This window comes from Siniperca chuatsi, linkage group LG1 (genome assembly GCF_020085105.1).
Source record: "Siniperca chuatsi isolate FFG_IHB_CAS linkage group LG1, ASM2008510v1, whole genome shotgun sequence".
In the NCBI taxonomy this organism is placed as follows: domain Eukaryota; kingdom Metazoa; phylum Chordata; class Actinopteri; order Centrarchiformes; family Sinipercidae; genus Siniperca; species Siniperca chuatsi.
The window spans coordinates 29,803,552-29,825,287 of NC_058042.1; the positions used below are offsets into that span (position 1 = coordinate 29,803,552).

A 21,736-nucleotide genomic window follows, 5' to 3' on the forward strand; every position below is an offset into this window, starting at 1 on the left:
GCATGCCCGCATCTCAATTAAATTCAAATTGATCGATTGGCCATCATACCACTGATGTGACACTGATAAACATGTATCTAACGGTATATGATAAGCTGTTGTCTTTTAACATCTTCATGTTATGTTTTCTATATGTATTTGTATAATTTCAATCTGATTTGTATGTGCTGATATATTGTTTACCTGATTGTTTGTATATTATCCTTTTGCTAATAAAAAATAAAGCAAAAAAGTATATGATAAGCTGTTTGTTCATATATTAGCTTGACCAGATCAACACTGTAGATATTGTAATTTATTTTAACTTGTCAGGCTAATTCAGTGTATCGCTCATTACATTCTGAAGATTCTCAATACTTTTATCATGAAGTCTCCAAATGAATATAAATTCAATTTTGAATTTAGTTAATGAATTCAACTAGTAATGAGTGACTTGTAATAAGTCAAATTTAAGATATCTCCACTGCTAACTAGTCCTAACTTCATTTAAGGATATGTTTCATTTGACAAATAAAGATATCTAAATTATTCTTTTTGACAGAACATTTTTGGATATTACTTGGCACAAATATTGGTGATATTGCTTTAATATCTTGCGCTTCTGACTAGACAAAACTAAGTTTTGAATTATGTTATTTGAATTATAAATGGTCAAAGATCATTTACAAAGAAGGTTTTATATTTTAAAAGGAGTTCTGACATATCTTATTTGGCAGATATCTTCATGTATCATTCTGACTAGTGGGAATGTATTTACAGTCAATCAATCAATCAGTCACACTTTATTTATATAGCACCTTTCAGACAAATAAAAAGCAATTCAAAGTACTTTACAAGAGATTGACAAGATTTAGGATATAAAAAATGGATTTAGAGACTAACGCACACAAAAACAATCAAAAACTAAAAGTTAAATGACAACAATAAAAGATGTAGTTGTCACTCATTAGCTATCTGACTCAACCAAATGCTGTTGTACATATCAATTGTCATATTGTGTAGAGAAAAACAGTGCTTCATGTCCAGATTGTTGTTTAGCTCCTCATGTAGGTTTTTATCAGCAGATAAAAAGATGGAGAACAGTCTGTCTGCAGATGGGGCTGTATTTTTTTCTACTGCAGAGTCTCTGAGCGATGATCGTGTGTTTCTCTGTAATGTTAGTTGCTGTGAAAATACAAAGTAAGGATAATGTTTTAATTCCAAGTAAATCCCACAATATCTTACTATGCAATTTGCAGCTAATCATGTGAATTGTGCACATAAATAATGGCATAGTTCTAACATGTCTAAGTAGTTGTTGAGTGGGACGGTGTAGTCCCTCATTCGTCCAGGAGTGTTCTATCGTAGAAAGGGTTTCAGTTGTAGTCATCTGGACACTGTTTTCAGAATCAATTTGTATTTGAGTGAGTGATGTATAGCCTTGCGCATCCAACAACTCAATTTCTTTGTTGGTGTAATGTTCAGGTTAACAGTTATTTTAATTGTAAATGATTTATGAGACTTCAACCAGTAAAATCTGCTGCTCAGCAATATCTGACCATCCCAGCATAATATATTAGTATCATACATCTAGACTACCCTAATGCTCCTGGGACTACATGCATTTGTGTCACAGAGGACCACAGCATAATGCATGTGGCCATGAGTATCTGAAGGTAATATTTTGAAGAGGTGCCTTGAGCATTAGACAGGACAAATGCATCATGACAGCAAAGGGTGATTGGAATTTTTGTGTGTAAGAGTGTAACAGACAGAAAATACAAAGATTCACTAAACTTATTTTATGGTTGAAAGTTAAGAGGATCTGCACTGTATGCATTTTGTTCAATAATCGTTGAAGCAGAACTGATCATATTGCAGCATGGTTGAATTAATCATCCTTAATTCCTGTATATTCAACCCTAAACTACATCTTAAGGTTCACACAATTCAGCAAATGAATTATGCTTAAAGCAATTCTTTATGTAAATATTTATCTCGGCAAAGCCAAACACCTAGGCTGTTTCTTTTTTTATCTGCATGTCACAATGTGTCTTACTTTGTTGCAACATCTCCAGCCTATGGGTGGTGCCATTTTCATTTCTATGGTCACAGTGAACAGAAAAGCTCACACAGGGAGGTGAGTAAGCTCTCATTTAATTCAACAGAATGAAATTATACAACCAGTGGTTAAAATCATAAATGAGAACCATATAGGCTACATGTCTGTCTCTTTAGGGAAACAGGTTGTGCTTGTTTTACACACTCAGTTCACTGGGAAATTGAGAAATTACATTTTCTCCTGGTAAGGGTGGGATTTGGGAGTGGGATGGATGCTTTTTCAATTCAGTCCACGTCTCAAAACCAAACATTTCATATCCCATAAATGATCACTCATAGCCTGAATGCCCATGTGCTATAAAGCTCACAGAGCAGATATAGACTTTTTTCTCAATTTCTTACCAAAATAAGACAGTCTCGTCATGTGCTCTTCCTGAGGAGAGACTGAATGCAGCGTACCCTCTGTGTATGTGTGAGGTAACCATGAAAACGACAATTATTTTATAGTAATATCACATCATTATCATTGTCATCATCATCATATTTCTGAACATCATCAACAACAGCAACAAACAACTTCATCCTCCTCATCATCAACACCATGAGTCATGGATAAGTCATCTTCATAAAATCATCTGAGCAACATTTGAAAAAGATTAAAGAGTTAAAAGCCAAGCATCATCATGAGGCTGGATATATATACTGGTTTTAACAGTACAGTACACTGACAAAAATAAAGACTCAAATTATTAGAGGACGCACTATATATCATATATCTGTGCATGGCAGGTGAATACATGTAAAAACTCAGTCTAAGAAGTCTTTCTCTCTGTTTCTGAGTAGTTTCCTGGTGCTCTGGGCTACCAAACAGAGAGAAGTCTGGGTCTGCATGCGAGAACGCTCTTCTTATATGTGTGTTATGAAAAGGAGAGATTAAATGATTATAAGACTGGAGGAGAGACAAGATGTCTCCACCCTCCCTTCAAATCCATTAGTATCCTGAAGAATAGAACCAAGTTTCCCGTTTTTTCCCTCTTTTTGTTCCTTGATTCTTGACTGCTAATATCCCAAACTTTCAGACGAGACTTTGAGAGGAGAAGATCCGTAAGTGTTACCTGCAATACTTTTAATACTGCTTTGAAAGCAAAGGCAGAAGAGGGAAGAGGAGTGATCAATTTAAGATTGTTGTAACTCTCCTGTCTTCTCTTCTTCCTTCTCTTCTTTCGGGGAGTGAAATGCAAGCTCTTTCTGCATTCCCTTTCTCCTTTTCTTCCTCCCTTTACCATCTAGAAGTCCATGGACATGGAACGCTGTTGTGGGTCAACCATGGTGGTACTGTTACGAGCGCTGTTGCCGCGGATACTGAGGGTTCCGCAGGCTCCTGCCATCCCACCACCGATACCTCCAGCGATGCCACTTGGCCCCGCCATACCCATTCCCCCTCCCATCGCCACTCCTCCTGTTATCCCCACTGCTCCTCCAATCCCTCCTCCTGCAATCCCTGAAGCTCCAACTCCTCCCATTGCTCCTCCACCTGTGGCTCCTCCTCCACCACGCCCATAAATCTCACATGGTATCTCCTCTGTGACGCGGTCCTCAATGACCTGCTGGTCGCAGTCGTGAGTCTGTGAGTGTTGCTTGTAGCCGTAGCAGCTCTTCTTGTAGTTGGCCGTGGAGTTGAAAGTCTTCATGGGTGGTGGCTTGGAGAAGTCGTTGTGGTAAGACAGCTCCATGGAGCTCAAGGTGGTGCGGCTGTGCTTAATACTGCCACCGCCAGTAGCCACTGAGGCTTGTGAGCCGCAGTGGTGCTCGTGGACACAACGGGACATGGTGGAGGAGCGCCGCAGCTTGTGGAAGCTGTCCATCTCCTCAGACAGGTCGGCTATATCTGACGATATCTCCTTGTCACGTAGAGAGAAGAGCTCGTAGTGGGGCGGGTCGAAGACCTCCTGGAAGCCCGCCTTGTTGAAAACACCAGGCCGGCGAGCTACAACCTTAAAAAAGAAGAAGAAGATTCATTCAGACAGTTACCTTTTAGTGATTAGCATGCTACTCGTTTTCACACCCACATGAGCATACATCAAGACAATAGATGGAATAACACTCTTAAGACTTAACACAATAAATGTGCTACTTTAAGGGCCCTGAAAACCTATTTTCTCAGCTTCGTACTATGAGTGAGGGGTCCAACATAAGAGTTTTTTCCAAATTTCTGTATTTGTGTTTTTGTCCGTACTTTTCTTACTGTTTTTAAGTGGGTGGGGCTCAGCTGGTAAAAGGAATGTCACATAACTCTGTGCATCAACTGCAATTTAGCAACATTTGAATCAGAATCTGATGACAGTTGGTAGGTTGCTGCTTATGTTGCCAGACCACTGCCAATCAAATCTGATCAACAAATATACTTATAATACTTTTGATTTGAAATCAAGTTTTCAGGGGCTTTAAGATTTAAAGTTTAGAAAGGTGGTGGGAGAAAAGTGGTGAAAGGCAGTTTCCACCCTCAAACAAGCTCTTAAAACAGCTTGTATGTTGCACATACCTTGCCTTTTTGAATTTTGGTGCTATGGATAATCAACAAAATACACAACATTTGTTTGCTAGTGTATTTTTTACACCTATCTAAATCATTAGTGCCAACACTTTGCACAATGTTCAGCAGTTATACTGGGCGAAATCCATTACTGAGGTGTCAGAGACTTTGTTTACCTACAGTAGCCTCAATAGACCAGCCATAAAGACATGCTTTTTGAGTAAGGAGTGCCCTCTGGGCATTGGAATTCACAAACTGAAGTAAAAATAGATGAGATAGGTTAATAGAAAGTAGTTAAACCAACAAAAAAATTACCTTGAAACTAAACATCTCCTATGAAATACGGCATAATTTTTGATATGGTGTGTAATGGTGTAAAATCCAAGGTCTTAGTCTTTCTTCCCTGTCTTCAGAGCTACGTGTGTCCCCATCTGGTCTGGAATCCCACCATCGCTTTCAATTATGTGTCTCTTCTTCTCTGGCTAGGTCTGCTTTCCTGCTGAACGAAAGGTCAACCACAAAGATGAGTTACCTTTTTCCTTGGCTGCTTCATCTGGACCAGGATGGAAATGATAAGAAGCACCAGAACTATGCCTGATGAGACACCAATGACAGTGCCATGGGTCTTAGTGATCTGATGAAAAAGCCCTTTAGATCGCTTCTCTGGAGGGGGAAGAGGAGAGGAGAAAAGAGGAAAGAATAAGAATAAAAAATAAAATAAAGAAAGTCATAGAAAATGAAAATATGTACAAAAAGACAAATAGAATACCAACCCTGAAAACCTGCAAAAATCAATCCTAATTAACCATGATAACCTCAATTGGGAATAGTACACAATTAGGACGATCACCTTTGCAGTGGTTTTCATCCCATGGGTAGACACAGTTCTGAACCCCATTGCACACCAGGGAGTTGTTAATACACATGTTGCTGTGGCAGAAGAATGTACTGGCTGAACAGGGGGCTGGAAGCAAAAGACAATACAGAGAGATAATGAAATTTAGAAAAAACAACAGGAAAACAGCTAACAGTGCTGAGTAAAAGATGACCACACTGTGAAAAGGCCTGGAAGCTGTTTTGATGATAATAACAATAAAACAATAATAAAAGATCTAAAATTTAGCTGTAGAAATCTCTAGAGGCATGTAATAAAAGATATAATGTTCTATTATGTCTTGAAACACTAGAGGTCTAATGGAGACAGCCCACACAAGGCCATACATCATCATTTCCTCCAGACACAACATCAGGGGGTGATGAGGGGAGGAGATGACAGCTTTACTGAGCTGCAAACTTCATGTCAAGGGAGTTTGAGAAGCAGGAGACAGCGGGGGGAGAGGAGTTGGATGGGTGGATAGTTGGAAAACTCAGAGTAGGCAGAGAGGAGGAACATGGAAAAGATGAAAAGACAGGCGGGGGGTGGGGTGGTGGTAGAAATGGCTTCGGGCCATCATGGGGTGCAGATGGTCAGGCAGGTGCTGTAAGACACTCCACATTAAAGTGACTGTTAGCATATCAAGGCTGCGATGGCAGAGACAGAGATGACTAGTAATTGATGCTGGCTGCTGGGCTCAGGAGATCGATGCACTGCCAGTCAGAAGGAAGAGCTGCAAGGCTGAGGGAAGATGCAGATGCCTGGGTTTTGATATAGGAACCTGGAAGTTGGATGGTTGAAAAGCAGAGGCATGATTCTAGTGCCCTATAGTGTGATTTGTTTTGTTCCATCAGGCCTGAGAAATTGTGTAGCAGGCAGGCAAAAAAAAATAGCAGTGATCATTAACACTGTTTTGTGGTTGAGAGTTATTTTTTCTGCGTTAATATACTGGAGGATGAACAAGAATCAAACACAGACCTCCCATATTACAGGTGAACATGTATCTGAACTATCAGCTGAGCCGTCGACTATATTAGTTTGAAAGGAATCTTAATTTACCCTCAGTACAAAGCAAATTAGTCCTGGAGATGATATTCAAGAAGTAGACAGGTTGATGTCTAGATCTAAAGTCCAACCCTTTGTTAGGTCTAACACACAAAAGAAACGGAGTAATAACCACTATGCTCTGTCCTTTTTTTCTTTATCACATCATCGGGGCCAGAGAATGCCTGTACAACCTCATGGTTGCTTCCAAACGTCACTCACACAGACAAATCTTGCTCCACACCATGAGTGTGTATGCACACAGTACAGTATAATATTCAACCTGTCTCTTATGGCTAGTTCACTTCTCCAAACTGTCCTTTCCCAGCCCCTTTGACAAAATTTTTCCACCTCTCACTTTTTTTATATGCACAGGCTTTAGCAGCTGCAGACACATTCTCTGAGTCTTTATCACAGCTGAAACAGACTGTGGTCCGCTCCACCAGCTTCACAGCTGCTCCGAGGTCCACTGTGATGAGAGCTCTGAGCCTCCACTTCCCTTTCCCTGCATGCTGCCTCTGCCTCAGGGTTAAATCATTTGGACAAAGGGACATGTATATGTGTGTGTAAGGGTGTGTATGAAATAGAGTGTGTGTGTGTGTGTGTGTGTGTGTGTTGGAGTGTCCACCCCATCTATCTCCCAGTGAGCCTGTAGATGGGGTCGCTCCCCTGACACTGTGATCACTTCCAAACTGATTATGCATCTCTCGTCTTCAAAATGTAGCCTCTCACAGGGTGCCAACAACACTTCACCCTTTTACCCCCACCCTCCTTCCATACACGCACAAACACAAACACACATACACAACTCATGTCTGAATATATGCACTGTGTGCGTGAGAGTATGTGTGTATTTGGTTTTAATATGTCTGGTTTACATGGTCTGGTCAGAGGGGCTTCTGTCGGAAAATTAGAGCACATTAAGGATGATGGAGCACGAAAGGCAAAACTCATCTCGTTCTCTGAGTGACAAAGATTAATGGTTCCCTCTGACCTCCAAGTAAACTTCAGTCCCTGACTCTGACCAAATAAAGTTAGGGAGTTATTCAAGAGACTTCGGACTTCTCTGAGATGAACTGTGTGATCAGAATTAATGAGGATCCAAATGGTCTTAAGGACTCTCAGAGTAAAAAAAATCCTCCCTTGCTGAATTTAAAAGGCCATTAAGTTCTGACTGCAATGGTTATGGGTTTGCTGATGAAAACAACATTAGCATTCACCCAGGGTTTGAGAAGTGTGCAGGAGAATGTGGCAATTAATATCTCAGTCTATTCAGGCATTTAATGAAAATATTACGGTGTGCTAACAGAAAAACTGTTTCCTGCATGGCAATTCTTGCTACTTTATGTGCAACCTTTAACAGCATCTGTTTGAAAGTTTCTTGTCCTTCAAAAATGATGAAGCTTAATGTATAATTATTTGCAGTAGATCCATTAACCCTACCCTCAGCTTTTCTTTTCACCAAAATATATAAATTCCTATTTTCCTGTTGTAAGTGACCTATAATACGCACAGTATCATGCTCAAGAAATGATTTGATAATTTCAGTTATTTACAAATGCTGGAGTAAATAATTGGTTTTTTCATATCTGTGCTCTAAACATGGCACAGTGTAATTAGCTTTCCTCGGTGAAATGACACTTCAGTGTCTGTTAGTGATTACTGATATCGGCTGAATGCAGGGCCTCATAAATCAACAGTTTTTGTGTCTGTTTCTGCGTGTGGGTGGATAATGTTGTGGCTGTTACAGTAAAGTAATGACATATGGTGCCCTTTTTCGTAGTCCATAACAGAGAGTTACAGTCACAAGGGGCCAGGGAAAGTGGAATGGAGTTTTGTTTTTCATTGATCTCCATACTTCTTCTAAACACATTCAGGCCAAACTGCAACAAGGACGTGGAATCGGATCTACCTCTGTCACTGGATGTATTTGGATAAATAATAAAGCCGAACTGTAATATTTCTGACCTGGGCCTTATGTTTCCATCTTGCTTCTTCATAATGATCAATTTTGAATATAATACAGGCCAAACAGATCAACATATAGTTCAAAATCAATCAGTTTAACACCAAAGAGGTACTCAAGAAATGTTGCTCTTCCTATTGTTGTTGTATTAAGTGAAGACAGAGCTACAGAGAGCCACAAAGAGGGAACAATGAAGTGCTAAGCAATTTCATAGCGTAAAACCTGTGAAAGAATGGCTCGAATGGCAAGATGAAGCATGACACAATTCACCAGAAATTATGGAAAAAGATGGAAAAACAGGGTCCAGGCTGAGTTATGTTGTCAAGCAGACTGGCACTTACGGTCAACAAATGAGGTGAAGAGCATGCGGAACCGGCTGAGTCGGCTCTTCTCATCAGCCCACATTCGCACGACTCCCACGCCATTATCCAGCATCACATCATTGGCCACGGTGCTACAGAACTTGGCCTTGAGGTTCTCAATAGCGCTGCTGCCATCATACACGGCCACAAAGTTCTTCTTACACTCATTAGAGTGTTCCATCTGATACTCCATGAAGCGCAGGTAGATCTGCAGATACACAGGATATGAAAATCAATCTGGTGTCAAATGAACAGCAAATCTCACAGACAAACTGACACAGATAAGGAATAGAACAGAAAAGATTAGAGTAGAACCCTGTGATCGATTGGCGAGCTGCCCACCTCTTCACCAGAGCATGCTGGGATAGGAACGCGATAAACAGCTTAGAAGATGGATAGAAGATGCATCGATGGAGAATAGAATCAAATAATAACAAAGTAAATCTAATCTAAGTTGTGATGCAAGCATGCATCATTCATATACTGATAACTGGCTACTAGAAAAGTAAATCTTTGAAAATATCTGTCATGGTGCTGCCTGCCCTGTCTCCCTCACCCTCCTCTTTTCTCTGAGGTGTGTCACAATTCAGAGAATGCCCCAGGGACTGAAGGCTTGTGAGCTGAACCTGCACCTCCTCCACACATGAGAGAGTCTAGCTAGAGTGCAAAACTAGTGGTGAGCTCAGATGGTCCTTTTCATCTTATAAAGTCGGAAATTTCCAAGTTTTCCACCAAGAAGCTGTGGTCAAACAAAGCAGTAAATACCTGTGGGAAATTCAGGCATGAGAGTTTCATGACACAAGTTTACAGTGTGAGCTGTGACATTTCTCTGCAACATGGTCAACAACTGGCAAACTTGGGCAACAAATTTCTTACCTGTGATGATGACAACCCAAATACAACCACCTGAAAAATACAACTTTCTAATGTGATATTCTACTCCCTTAAGATTTTATGAGGATCACTTCATGGGACTATTAAACAGTTGACCGAAATACACCAGTTATTAATGTTATTAATTAGACATGTCAAAATGTCTTCTGTGAAAAAGGCCTTTTACACAGCCTATGGTTTGCACCTGTCCACTAGAGGTCCTCAGTAAGTTTCTCGCCACTGTGACCAGCCACCTGTCTGCACAGCAGCTTCTTGTTTGCTCATTAGTTAGCCTAAACATATAGTAGTGTTAAGTGTCAACCTGCAGTGCAAGTAATTACAAAATAAATGTCTTTAAATTGTGTGAATAAGTCAAATCAGCAGTAATGACATGATAAGATCTTGGCCAAAGGGGGACAACAACTTGGATGAATCTTCAGCACATTTAGAGCACAGGCATCTGTAACCATGCAGCAGTTAAGTAGCTGCTCTTCCACTGCTGCTGACTGTGCTGCTCTGTTCCTTCTGCTTTGCTGAGCTAATATCTGGCTAGGCAACTCAGCTGCAGCTGCTAAATTCAGATCCTCTTCACTGCTGCCTCACACTGCACATGTACGACCAGTGAAATGACTGTGGGGACTAATCTGTGTGTGTGTGTGTGTGTGTGTGTGTGTGTGTGTGTGTGTGTGTGAGAAGTTAGGTAGTAGATGCGTGAGTCATGCATGAATATTTACACGTGTATGCATATTACATGTGTATACAAATATTACTTTGTATACATATGAGTGTATCATGTGTATGGGTAATTGCTTACAGTACTCTGTGACAATATATTATGTAATGTGTGACTGTATGTGTGCATCTGCTGTTTTATACTTAATTAGATGTGCATGAATGTGTGCCTGCAAGTGTGTGTGTGTCAGTATATTGTGGCCAGTGAGTAGCATAGGAGAGTGCTGATGACTCATTTAGTGGTGAAGGAGAAGCAGAGCAGCAATGAACCAAGGCTAGCCAGGCTATGGTTGTAATTTCAATGGGATTTTGGATATCCACTCATAAATATCAGAACTTATGAGAGCACATCTCTGGGCTTTCACTCTTGGCTTGAAAATGTACTTATGAATTTCCAGGACTGTATTTTATAAATAAAATTTGTCTGCCTTGCTTTTCCCCATACTAAATGCTTTGACCTTAAGGATCCATGAATCCAAGGCAATTTTTTTCTGAGTGGGGAACAAATCGCATATCAACATTACACGTTGATACTGGAATTTGTGCACTGACATCACATTTGCTATTATAGTAAAAGAACAAAAGTGAACAATGTAAAACTAGTACTGATGTTAACATAGAGAACACTGTCAAGGTGAAGTGCCGGAGCAACTCTACTGACAGAAAGGGGGAACACACTCAACAGAATCATAGTACACAGGGTGATTTTAGAGTTGACTATTCAGAAATTCAGAGCTGTTCCTTCTCTTGTTTATATTCAGAGCATCATTATTTCTCCTCAGATTATGTTTTTTGGATGACTATTCATATCTATTCTGGGATAGACTGCATGCATCACCAGCAAGATGAGATTTTGTATTACTTGTCATGTTGGGGGAAAAAAGCAACTCCATACAATTTTTCACTATTTACACTGATTACAATAATTACAAAACATTAGTGCTTTGAGCAAAATAATCATTCTGAGTTTGGGTGTGTACAGAGCCATAGAACTTTTACAATGCACTCAGAAGTATGTGCAACAAAATATTTCAGTGTCTTCAAGGGTAGTGAAACAGTAGAACATAACTGAGAGCAATGTTGTTGATGATTCAGATATTAAATGTGAACATTTTTGTTCATCAAATATCTCAAGAGAGATGAATAAAAGTCATTGAATACTTTAATATATCGTGAGATCTCAGGATGTTTATATATTTTATATCATAACTCCAACTACTGAGTGAGGCATGCATTTGTCAGGTATTTTAAAATGGCTTTGAATAAGAGTCATCCAAGCAGAAGCATAGACCAGACCCTAGATCGCAGCTATTTAAAACAAAGAATTCTGAAAGGATTGAAATGGATTGAAGGATAGGACAGAAGCAACACATTCCATCATTACTAATGACTAATATGGTTCCTTGTACTGACCTTGGACTGAGGAGGAGCCCTGATGGTCCAGATACAGTCCAAAGCATCACCAGGTTTCACTCTCTCTTCCTCCTCCACCTGACTGGAGCGAATAATCCCATCCCATCCGCCGATTTCAAACTGACAGTCTGTAGAGAGTCACAGGAAATGTGGAGGAGAGGTAAGAAGAAAAAGAATGGGAAATAAAGAAAGAGAAGGGTAAAAGACAGGGAAGGTGAGAAAGGAGTCACATGGAGGTACATGAGAGAAGCAAGAAAGAAAAAAAAGAGTGGAGAAGAAATAGAAGAAGATAAAGGGTAGGATGAGAAGAGGAGCATGACAGGCAGACAGATGAAGGGTTTTATTTAGTTAGTTAAGTAAAGGATTTAAGGTGGAATTGAAGTGAGGACAGCGGATTAGGATAAAGGACAACAAGAAGACAGAGGAACAAAGGCAGAAAGACAGAAAGGAAAGAGCAGGATAAAAGAGGTGTGTGTTCCTTCATGTGTTTAAATTTGAGCATGTTTGTGTATGTACATCCTTTCACTTTATGTACAGTTGTGTGCTTGTCAAGGTACATTTGCGTGTTTAGCATTCACGTCAGAGGCAGAGACAGCCTCCGGTAAGCTTCTGAGCACAGAGGAGCTCTTCAAAAAGGATCGAACACAACCGGCGAAATACTGAAGAGCTTACCTGGGATGGGGTTTAGCAGTCCGCCCACGTGCAGATGGAAATCAGGGTCTGAAATGATACGATTTGGGAGGCACATTACTCTCAATCCACACAGCAGAAATAGGTAAGCAGAGAACACAAGATAAGATCCCATTAAGGCAAGCCAGATAAAGAAAGCGGTCTGTTTGAAGCTAATATCTGTCGCCTGATGGGACACACTGATTTCTAGGCATATTGGGTTTAGATTTAGGAGGAGCTGATGTTGGATGTGTGTCTGCTGAGGAGCCAGAAAAATGAAGGAAAGAAGGTGTTTGGAAAATTGGAGACCTCATGGGTGACCTGTGGATGTCCAGCCAAGCATGTTCAGTCATCTTTTACTGGTAATCAACACAAACAAGATGAGCAATGCAGAAAAATTAGGATTTCTGTCACACTGAGATCAGATTCTCCTCTGTGTTTTGGGGGACTTTGTAAAAGCAAACTAACCGGATACAGCTCTCTACACTAGCTTAAAGAGTTTTCGGGTGTATTGTGGAGTAACATTCACTGCAAATATACTATATATAGTTTGGGTGTCCCTACCAGCAATGAAGGTGTATTTGATGCGGAAACCAAGGCCTTCCAGCTCCTCGTCGCTGGTGAACTTGATCCACATGAAACGTCCCGTCGATGTAACCAGGCCCGGGTTCTTTCCCCCACAGAAGCGATCAATGAGCGGCGAGAAGCCAAATGGTCCATCACGGATTTCGATGTGATCGAAGCGGCACTCGAATGATGGCTCGATGTAGTAATTCTTATCAAAAGCAAGCTGAATCCTTTGTCTAGGGAGAGCTTTGGTGAAAAGGGAGTGGGGAGAGAAAGGGAACAAAAGGGCTAAATCCACAAAAGGAATACAATTAAATCTTGCTTTTGTAGAACAAAGAAAAATCTGGATGGTATTCTAAAGCATAAATTAAAAGTAGAGTCAAATATGAGTTAATCTGGATTTTAAAGTTGAGCCCTTGGGCTGTTACTTCTAACCCATCAGCTGACTGTGGAGAGCAAACTTTTTAGATGTTGGCTCAGACTTAGGTGAAGGGTACTATAGGTAACTAAAGCCCTTTTTAAACATGGAATGTAAATGGTATGTAAAATTGATGGCCTTATCTATCTGTTGAGGTGATGGCTTTTTGTCATTCAGACATAGCTGACTTTCACTGTATTAAAATTTTCCTTACAGCTTTAATCAGAAATGACTATACTTATAGAATTATATGGAAAAAGCCACAATGATCGAGCAATACTTGGCACCTGGGGCACGAGAGGTACACAAGCACACGTACACAAGCACACACAAACAGAGAAACAGTCTGACATGTCAGCATTGCTGTCTCTGAGTCAGTGAATCCAGAACATGCAATGAAATGCATGCAATGCAATCACAGCATGAACCATGCAAATCCAGAGTATGTCTATATTCCGAATGGACAAAGCTCTTTAATGACATGACCCCCCACACACAGAGGAAGTACAGTATATAACAATGGCAATTCATGCCTGCCTTGGGAGATGAATCATACTCAGTAAAGATGCTGAGGGTGGGAGGTGGGGCTCTGAATCATCTCTGGCATGGAGAAGCCAAGCATTCCCCATTAGAGATATAAAAGCAAGGTCAAGGGCGGTACATGTGTATGGTACAATGTGCAACTGAAATAAAATAACACAGAAGATTCTCTTTTCTCTATGTGTGTCTCTGTTCTTGTCTTCGAATTTGAGCCTGAGTGTTCTCCCTTTCTGCTTGAACGAGCAGCTTGTATGCCTGCACTTCCTGCTATCTGTGTGTTCATTCCCTGGTGTCTTGAGTCTCATTCTAACTTTCTCTCCCTCACACACACACACACACACACACACACACACACACACACACACACTCACACACACATGCAGTTGTGTTTCCATCACTTGAGAGGACATTACATTGACGTACATTAATTTCCTGGAGACTCACCCTAACCCTAACCCGTATCCTAACCTTAAACCAAGTCTTCACCCTAATATTTAATGATGTACGTGATGGGGACTTGCGTTTTGTCCCCAAAGGGAAGGCAAGTCCCCACAATGAGACTGTGTAAACAGATTTAGGTCCTCACAACATGAGTAATACATGTCCACACACACACACACACACACACACACAGCTTGATACAGAAAGAGCAGAAAGTATAATCACTGGATCTACTGAGCTTGTAAACTGGGGGACATGACATAATCATTGAGCCTCACTAACCACCAATTATGATTACAAAGCTATCTGATTAGCACTTGTGCCAAATGTGAGCATCTCTCTGTCTCTATGAGAGGCAGAATAAAAGGCTTAACATAGGGGCTTGGATATGAATATGACTAAGGCCATTCAAGATCAAATAATAGCAAATGATAGGTTCCATCTGTTGCTTCTCAGACCCACTTCGATGTACTTCTGCACACACCAGTAGGCTGCCTGTGATGGAGTCACGGCTTATTCATCAACAATAGTTCTGGGCTTGATTTGTCCACAGGGGGAGCCCTTGAGCCATGTGTAAAATCTATTCCCCATCACAGCGAGAAGTACCAAGCACACATCTCATCTGCATGAACAGCTGTACTTTAACTTCACGGACAAACAGTTCATCAATTTAGTATGAAAACACATCAACCAACATCCCAGACCTCATCTCCTATAGCTGCTAATCATGCTTTCCATTATGTCTCCCGTGTGGCAGGCCACCAAATTACTGATGGATGTGATATTTCTGGTAAACACTAAAACGTTGACAAGGACTCTTGCAATTCAGTGATATGCCACCAAAGCTCAGTTGTGTAGCAGATGTTCATATCTTTTATGTTTCAATCAATAGCGGAGGCTTCCGGCACACCCTGCCAATAGAGATGAACACAGCACTACTCTGATTAGGCCAGAAGTCAGGGGCTACCCACAATGCGCCATACTCCATCATTTTCAAAGGGTTATATCTATGGGGTGAAACAAACTCAGGATGGCTCATTCGGAAAATGTCAGGCTGATTGCCCGCCAGCAAAGGAACAGAAAATCAGATAGGGGCGAGGTTATATAAAACAATGTCAGTCAGACTAATGACATTCACTGAAAGAGGCAATATGCTGAAAGGCGGGAAACTGTGTCAGCTGTTCGGATGACAACAGCTTCCTCGCAGAAGATGAAGCATTCGGATGGAAAAGGACCCTGCTTTACCTTCCAGGATGTAAACACACTCCTTGTTGGGGGGGTAGGTGTTGGGGTAGTTTGGCGATGTGAACACCCCGCCATTGATGTTACGGACCCACGTGCCACAGTCGTTCTGGTTAGGGCTCTGGCCACCATGCTCGCTTGGGGGATCTTAAAGGAGAAAGGCAGAGAACAGACGAACACATGGGTTATTGAGTTGGGGGATCAATGAGGGAATGATTGGAAGGTAGGGAGAGTGGAAGGAGTGTTGGCACGAGAAAAGGAGAAAGCAGGCAGGGAACAAAGAGGGAGGAATTAACAAAAGAACCCTTTTGTCCTATGATACAAGTAGAGATAATTCCTCTTTATTTCAGACTGCTTCAGTATGGATGAAACAACATTAATGGAACAGAAGAGATTTCTAGCTTACCTTTAGTTCTCTGTGCCAGAGCGAAACCCTCTTCTATTAGAAAGAAGAGTATCCACGCTGCAAAACAGAGATATAACACATTAGTCACAGGTGACACAATATATTTATATCTTTGTGTTCAACAATGAAAAAATGGAAATCAGTAAACAGCCACAGAAGTATGTGTGATCAGCTGCAGTATTGATTTCACCTCACCTTGATGAATAGAGAGTAAAATACAGATCAATACAATTTTTTTAAGTAAATCCCTGATTGAATTGGTACATTTTAATGTATTGCTGAGAAAGGAGGAGAGCTGTGTGAGAAAAGACAATCATAAGGTATGTATCAGTGTAGGCATGTCTTTATAATACTAGTGCGTGTTCAGCACGTAATCACATCATTGTCAGTACAAATCATTCATGAAAGGGTAATGCCGGACAAATATTGCAGAGGCATTAAGTGATGAATCATCTTGTAAATAATAGAGCTACACGACTGAAAGAGATTACTGAGAATTAAAGAAAAATGTATAGTTGCAGTTGCTGAAGTTAACATTTCTAGCTAGCTCATTGGGGACAGATGGGTTGCCATATACTATATACATTATTAAATGGTTCAATTTTAATAATGTAACCAGCGATATTCAGCATTCCTCTACTGAAGTTAATGAAGTAAATGCAAACCCTTATTTATGAAGTAGAAGTACATTAATCGCAGCATTAGTATCGGTCGTGAGGTTAAAGCGTAGTGCTAGTAGTAGTTTTGTAGAAGCATGCTGATGTATACCAGTATGGTTAAAGTGTAGGGTTAAAGTGGTTTAGGGTTGCTTTGTTAACTTCAGTAGCAGCAATGGTAAAAGTAGTACTGCTAGTAGTACAGTGCTAGTAGTAGATATGGAAGGATTATTGGAGGTAGTCATAGCAGAACAGTAGCTGTACAGTACAGTGGGAATTGGCTTGCAGTTATAACACTAAGAGCAGTTGTAGCAGGAGCAGCAAGTAGTAGTTCATTAAAGATAGTTTTAAACCATCAACTCTCATCTAAAACCACGAGACTCTAACCTACTAATCTGCAGCTTTAAGGCACCAGAAACAAAGTATTAACAGAAAAAAAAAACAGGATTACAGGCTCCAGCACTGACGAGAAGACAGGCACGGGCAGAGGACGGCTATAGACAATAGGTGAAATATGTTTTATTACAATATCTGCACTGAGGGCGAGCATGTTGCAGCTTCTGACACTGTCTTGCTCTGATAAGCCGCTGTAGACTTCATCCCCACTGAGTTCATAATAGGTTGGCCCGCTCACATCGAATTAGAGAGCGAGTGTGAGCCCGGCACGTTGCATAATGGCACCCAGGAAGGAAGGATGGAAAACAGAGAGAGAGAGAGAGACAGGGAGGGTCTAATGAAGAAGAATGCATGGTTAACATAAGCAGTGAACACAACCACACCAGCGAGCATGCGTGTTTGAATGAACTCATTTTTAAATGCATACATACACAGGGCCCCCAGGCTCCGGGTTCCTCATTACTTCTATCGCCATTATCTTTCAACAAAGTATCGTAGGTGGGAGTGTGAACTACCACAGGCACTTTTAGAGAACAGACCACCCAAACTCAAGAACCAAATAACAGAAAAATGCTGTAGGCTTTCACGGAAGCTTTTTTACACGATAAGCCAGTCCTTAAATCCTGTAGCTAGCAGGAACACTGTAAACTGCTGCTGCCCTAAATGAAGCTGGGAATCTTGTCATCCTTTCAAGGTGTGTATCAAACATATGAATATTTAAATTAACGTATTAGGCAAAAGTTGCATAATTTATGTAGGCATTTGTAACCTCTTTTGTAACGTTATAAATAAAATCACAAGCTAAATAAAGCTGCAGCCATTGCCACTTCAACGTCAAGAGAACAACTTGTGAATGTGTATAAAAATGGGTGATGAATGATAATCTGTGAATAGAAACAAACACAAAGAATTATCGGTTGTCCTCACTCCTAATCATCAATTTTTGAAAAGTCCACTATTAAGGAGTGTCCACATATAGCCTACTGTAAGTTGGGTGATTCATGTGAAGCTAAGTTCCTTGTAGAAATATTTCCGACATTTGAAGGCATCGTCATATCCCACTGAAAGGAGTTCTTATGTGTTATCTGACCTCTGTTCGTTTTAAAGAACGAGAGGAAAAATTACCGCGGGTTCAACCACGCGATTCTAGGTCATGTCATTTCATTTTTACATCACTTCGGTTTACAAGACAAGCTGTAATCTGTTTTTTTTCTCTCTCTCTCGAAATTGACTACACATTACCAAAAAACAGAGTGGCCTCTGTAACACGGGACTACAGAAGGAGTGGAAATGATATAAGTGATATAATGATAATGTGGAATTCGAATAAGTCCGAATAAGGAACTATAGCCTTAATTAGGTTAGCACAATAAAGCCACCAATAAAGCTTCATAAAAGTTCAAATATTTTTGTAGGGTGTCATGGTCTATTACAGTTAAAATGAAAAATGACGCCATTGTGGTATGTGACAAGTGATAGCCTAAAGGTAGGCTACACCTGTGGCCACTTAAGAGCTAATTAGACAAAATATTAATTAAGCTAAACTGAATACCTAACAGTTAACTCTGCAGTTAAATAATAGCTAATGCCCTACGAACACACAATCTGCAAATATGTACCTGTTTAACAACATGGCTACTGCAGTAAAGTGCCCACACCAGAGCATCAAGAACGCTTCATTGAACGCATCAAGAGATTTTGCAGCCGTTTGATGAGGCACGCGCCTCAGGTGTTAATGGCGCGAGACAGTGGCTGGAGCGGGAGTCAGTAGCAGCGCGCGCACAGGCTATCGCGTGTGCAGGACAACGGACGTCAGCGTCTGGCTTTGAACTTTGAGAGTTTCCTTCGCCACGGAGGAGAAATAGTCTATTTTAGGAGCCTAGTTGTAAGTAGTGTGAAGAAATAGGAGCTGCTGTCTATTTTATTCACACAAAGGGTTTTATATATATATATATATATATATTTTTTTTTTTTTTAAAGAAAAACGATGGCACCTATTTGCCACCATTCCAAACGCGCTTCTTTTTGTGGTCACATTCCTGAGGGCAACATAGTATTTGTGACAGACAAGATGTGTTTATGTCAGTGAGATACATTTAGACGGTCAAACAAACTGCCCGCTTATTGGAAAAACTACTATACTAATATTAATTTCAAATAGTATTTGACCTTTGCTGTCTATTATAATCATGAATCACAGTCAGATTGCACTGAGGCACACCTCGCAGTGCCCAAACTGGCTGCTTCTGACATTACGCTCAAATGATCCAGCATGTAGGAGCCTACAGTAAAATAATAGAACCAACAGAGGATGGATGAACCGTTTGGTGTTTGGAAATTTTAGTTTATTTATATATTTCTTTACATTGACTGGGCTCTGGTCGGTTCAAACCAACAGGACTTAACCAAACTCAGGAGAACCTGTCTGGCTTTTGCTGAATCTTAGAAAATGGGAAGCAGACCAACAGATGCTGGGACTTAACTTGCTGGATTATAAATCGGTGGTTAATGGCGATGTCGATCAGTGATGTGCACAATACAACAGGAAGATTTGCCATTAACAGTCACAAGAGGGCAAGTTGATACTAAAGACAAATAAACGAGACAGAAATAGAGATGTGGCACAGAGCGCAGAGAAATTAGTCCGCTTGCATTTAATTACCTGGAAATTGCCTTAGCTGTGTCATTTTAAGAGAAATACATAAAACTAATTATGAGAACATTTGAATCTGTTCTGAAGCTGATCCATAGTGACTATTTTCTAATTTCTAATAGCTTTGGGTGCGTTGAAATCCACATCACGTGGAAATAAAACATCCACTGCGCTAGAATGAGAACACGTAAAAAAAAAAAGAAAAAGGAAGATAGGCTACATTTAATCCAGTTTTCAAATAAACTGTCGATTCTTTTTGCCTAAGGCGCTGGACCTTGACGCGCACCACAGACGCTCGGGCAGCTCCTATACAACTCACCTCTGTGCATTTCCTCTCACGATGTGATTCCAACCCAAAAAGCACCTGTCTAAAAACGCCCTCCTATTCTGTCCATGTTAGGGCTCTTCACAAAATCCAACTTTTTTCTCTGACAACAGTAAATCCATAACGCAGAGCCAAGCTTCAAGAAGGAAAAGCAGCACCAAGCTCTTCTTCGGTCGGCGATCCCCGCTGCGTTCGGCTGGAAGATCAACACTGCTGCGAGCCTTTCAGCCAGGCATCATTACTGTAAATACAGCTTCCAGCGGGACCACAGCGGAGAGGACATGTGGAGGATGGACTGATCCAGGCGGGCTGAAGCGCTCTAGGAGATGTAGGTATCCAAAAGACGCATACTGGATGGAGAGAGGCACAGATGGAGGAAGATAACGGAGGAGCAAGAGGAGGAGGAGGAGGAGGAGGAGGAGGAGAGTCCGTCTCTGTCTGCTCTCCGTCCGTGTCTGAACTAAGAAATGCTCCTGAACTAGGCTCATTTAAGCCGTGGGCGCTGCTTACTTCAATAAGTGGCTTGTCATGAGCATCGTCAAGGTAGACACCATGAAGGAATCACCCTTCCGGTCCTGTCTTTCAAACTAAAACCTCACAGGCTAACTTGTTGCAGCAAAAAAAAACAAAAAACAAAAAGTGACTGAAAAGACAAGAATGCAGGCATTCAAAGAAAGTGCACGTGGCACTAGCGAAATTTTATTTACGTTGTCTTGTTATAGGTTAATTATTAGGGGATTTGTTATCTAAATACGCCCGTTAATAGTGCTGTGGAAACATGGACAGGTTGCAAAGAAAGAGGTGGGCATAATGCATAAAGGGAAGAGTTCTGGATAGTTCTGCTATTATTTACAGAAACAAAATACAGTAGCCTACAACACACATATTTTGCCCATTTTAGCTACACACTGTTTGTAAGCCCAGTTTTGTGATGAAGCAAGGCCTCAGATTGTGTGCAGTCTTGTTCTTGATTTTGCTATAGTGTTCAATGGCTCCTCCAAATAAAATAAAACAATTCCTTCCAGATCACTACTAATGTTATGAACACTCAACTATGTTAAGTTTCAAATTGGCAGAAAGTTACGTTTTTCTCTCATAAATTCTTGTAAAAACTTACCGAAAGAAGCTGACCGACTGGCAGCCTGTAACGTAAACCAGCATCTATCTAAACCAAAGACGTGGATGTCTAATATAATGTAATGAATATATATGAACTCTGCTCTCATCACTTTAATTTATATTAAAGTCTAGATTTTATGTTTGGAGGACATTAGGATCTGTAAGTGTTGCTTGATTATGATTAAGCATCTCAAGAAATCAGTCTTTGTTCTGCATGTATGGTTTTGAAGTTTTAGTTATGACTGTGGAGTCACACTTATTTTATTTTATACTTATACCCACTTGGTACTTCATTTATTTTCTGACCTGTTTTATAGTGTATTATATTTTTTTTGCTTAGTACTTCTATTTCCTGTGTGCACTGACGTGATAGTGAGCTGCTGTAGCAAAAGAGTTTCCACTCGGGGATCAATAAAGTATTTCTGATTCTGATTTAATGACAAAACTCGTCTGTGCACCTCCACACT

General features: G+C 40.6%; 1 protein-coding gene across 1 annotated transcript; it reads right to left on the bottom strand.

Annotated features, from left to right (window-relative positions):
* Positions 1 to 2,119: 2,119 nt before the first annotated feature.
* On the bottom strand, positions 2,120 to 21,292 carry LOC122878639 (neuropilin and tolloid-like protein 2). The gene is made up of 10 exons (XM_044201670.1): positions 20,145 to 21,292; positions 16,121 to 16,177; positions 15,718 to 15,861; positions 13,071 to 13,319; positions 12,510 to 12,557; positions 11,838 to 11,965; positions 8,799 to 9,027; positions 5,424 to 5,537; positions 5,106 to 5,236; positions 2,120 to 4,034 (listed from the first exon to the last, which is right to left on the bottom strand). Exons 1-10 carry the CDS (start codon positions 20,152 to 20,154, stop codon positions 3,327 to 3,329), a joined length of 1,818 nt encoding a protein of 605 aa, XP_044057605.1. The 5' UTR covers positions 20,155 to 21,292; the 3' UTR covers positions 2,120 to 3,326.
* Positions 21,293 to 21,736: the final 444 nt, after the last annotated feature.

What these genes read in the sequence shown, in the direction of transcription:
- LOC122878639 (XM_044201670.1), bottom strand. An exon ending in GTGTGTTTACATCCTGGAAG is followed by an intron (nt 13,320 to 15,717) that starts GTAAAGCAGGGT and finishes TTTTCACCAAAG; the next exon opens with CTCTCCCTAGACAAAGGATT. An exon ending in GGATGAAAACCACTGCAAAG is followed by an intron (nt 5,237 to 5,423) that starts GTGATCGTCCTA and finishes TTCCCCCTCCAG; the next exon opens with AGAAGCGATCTAAAGGGCTT.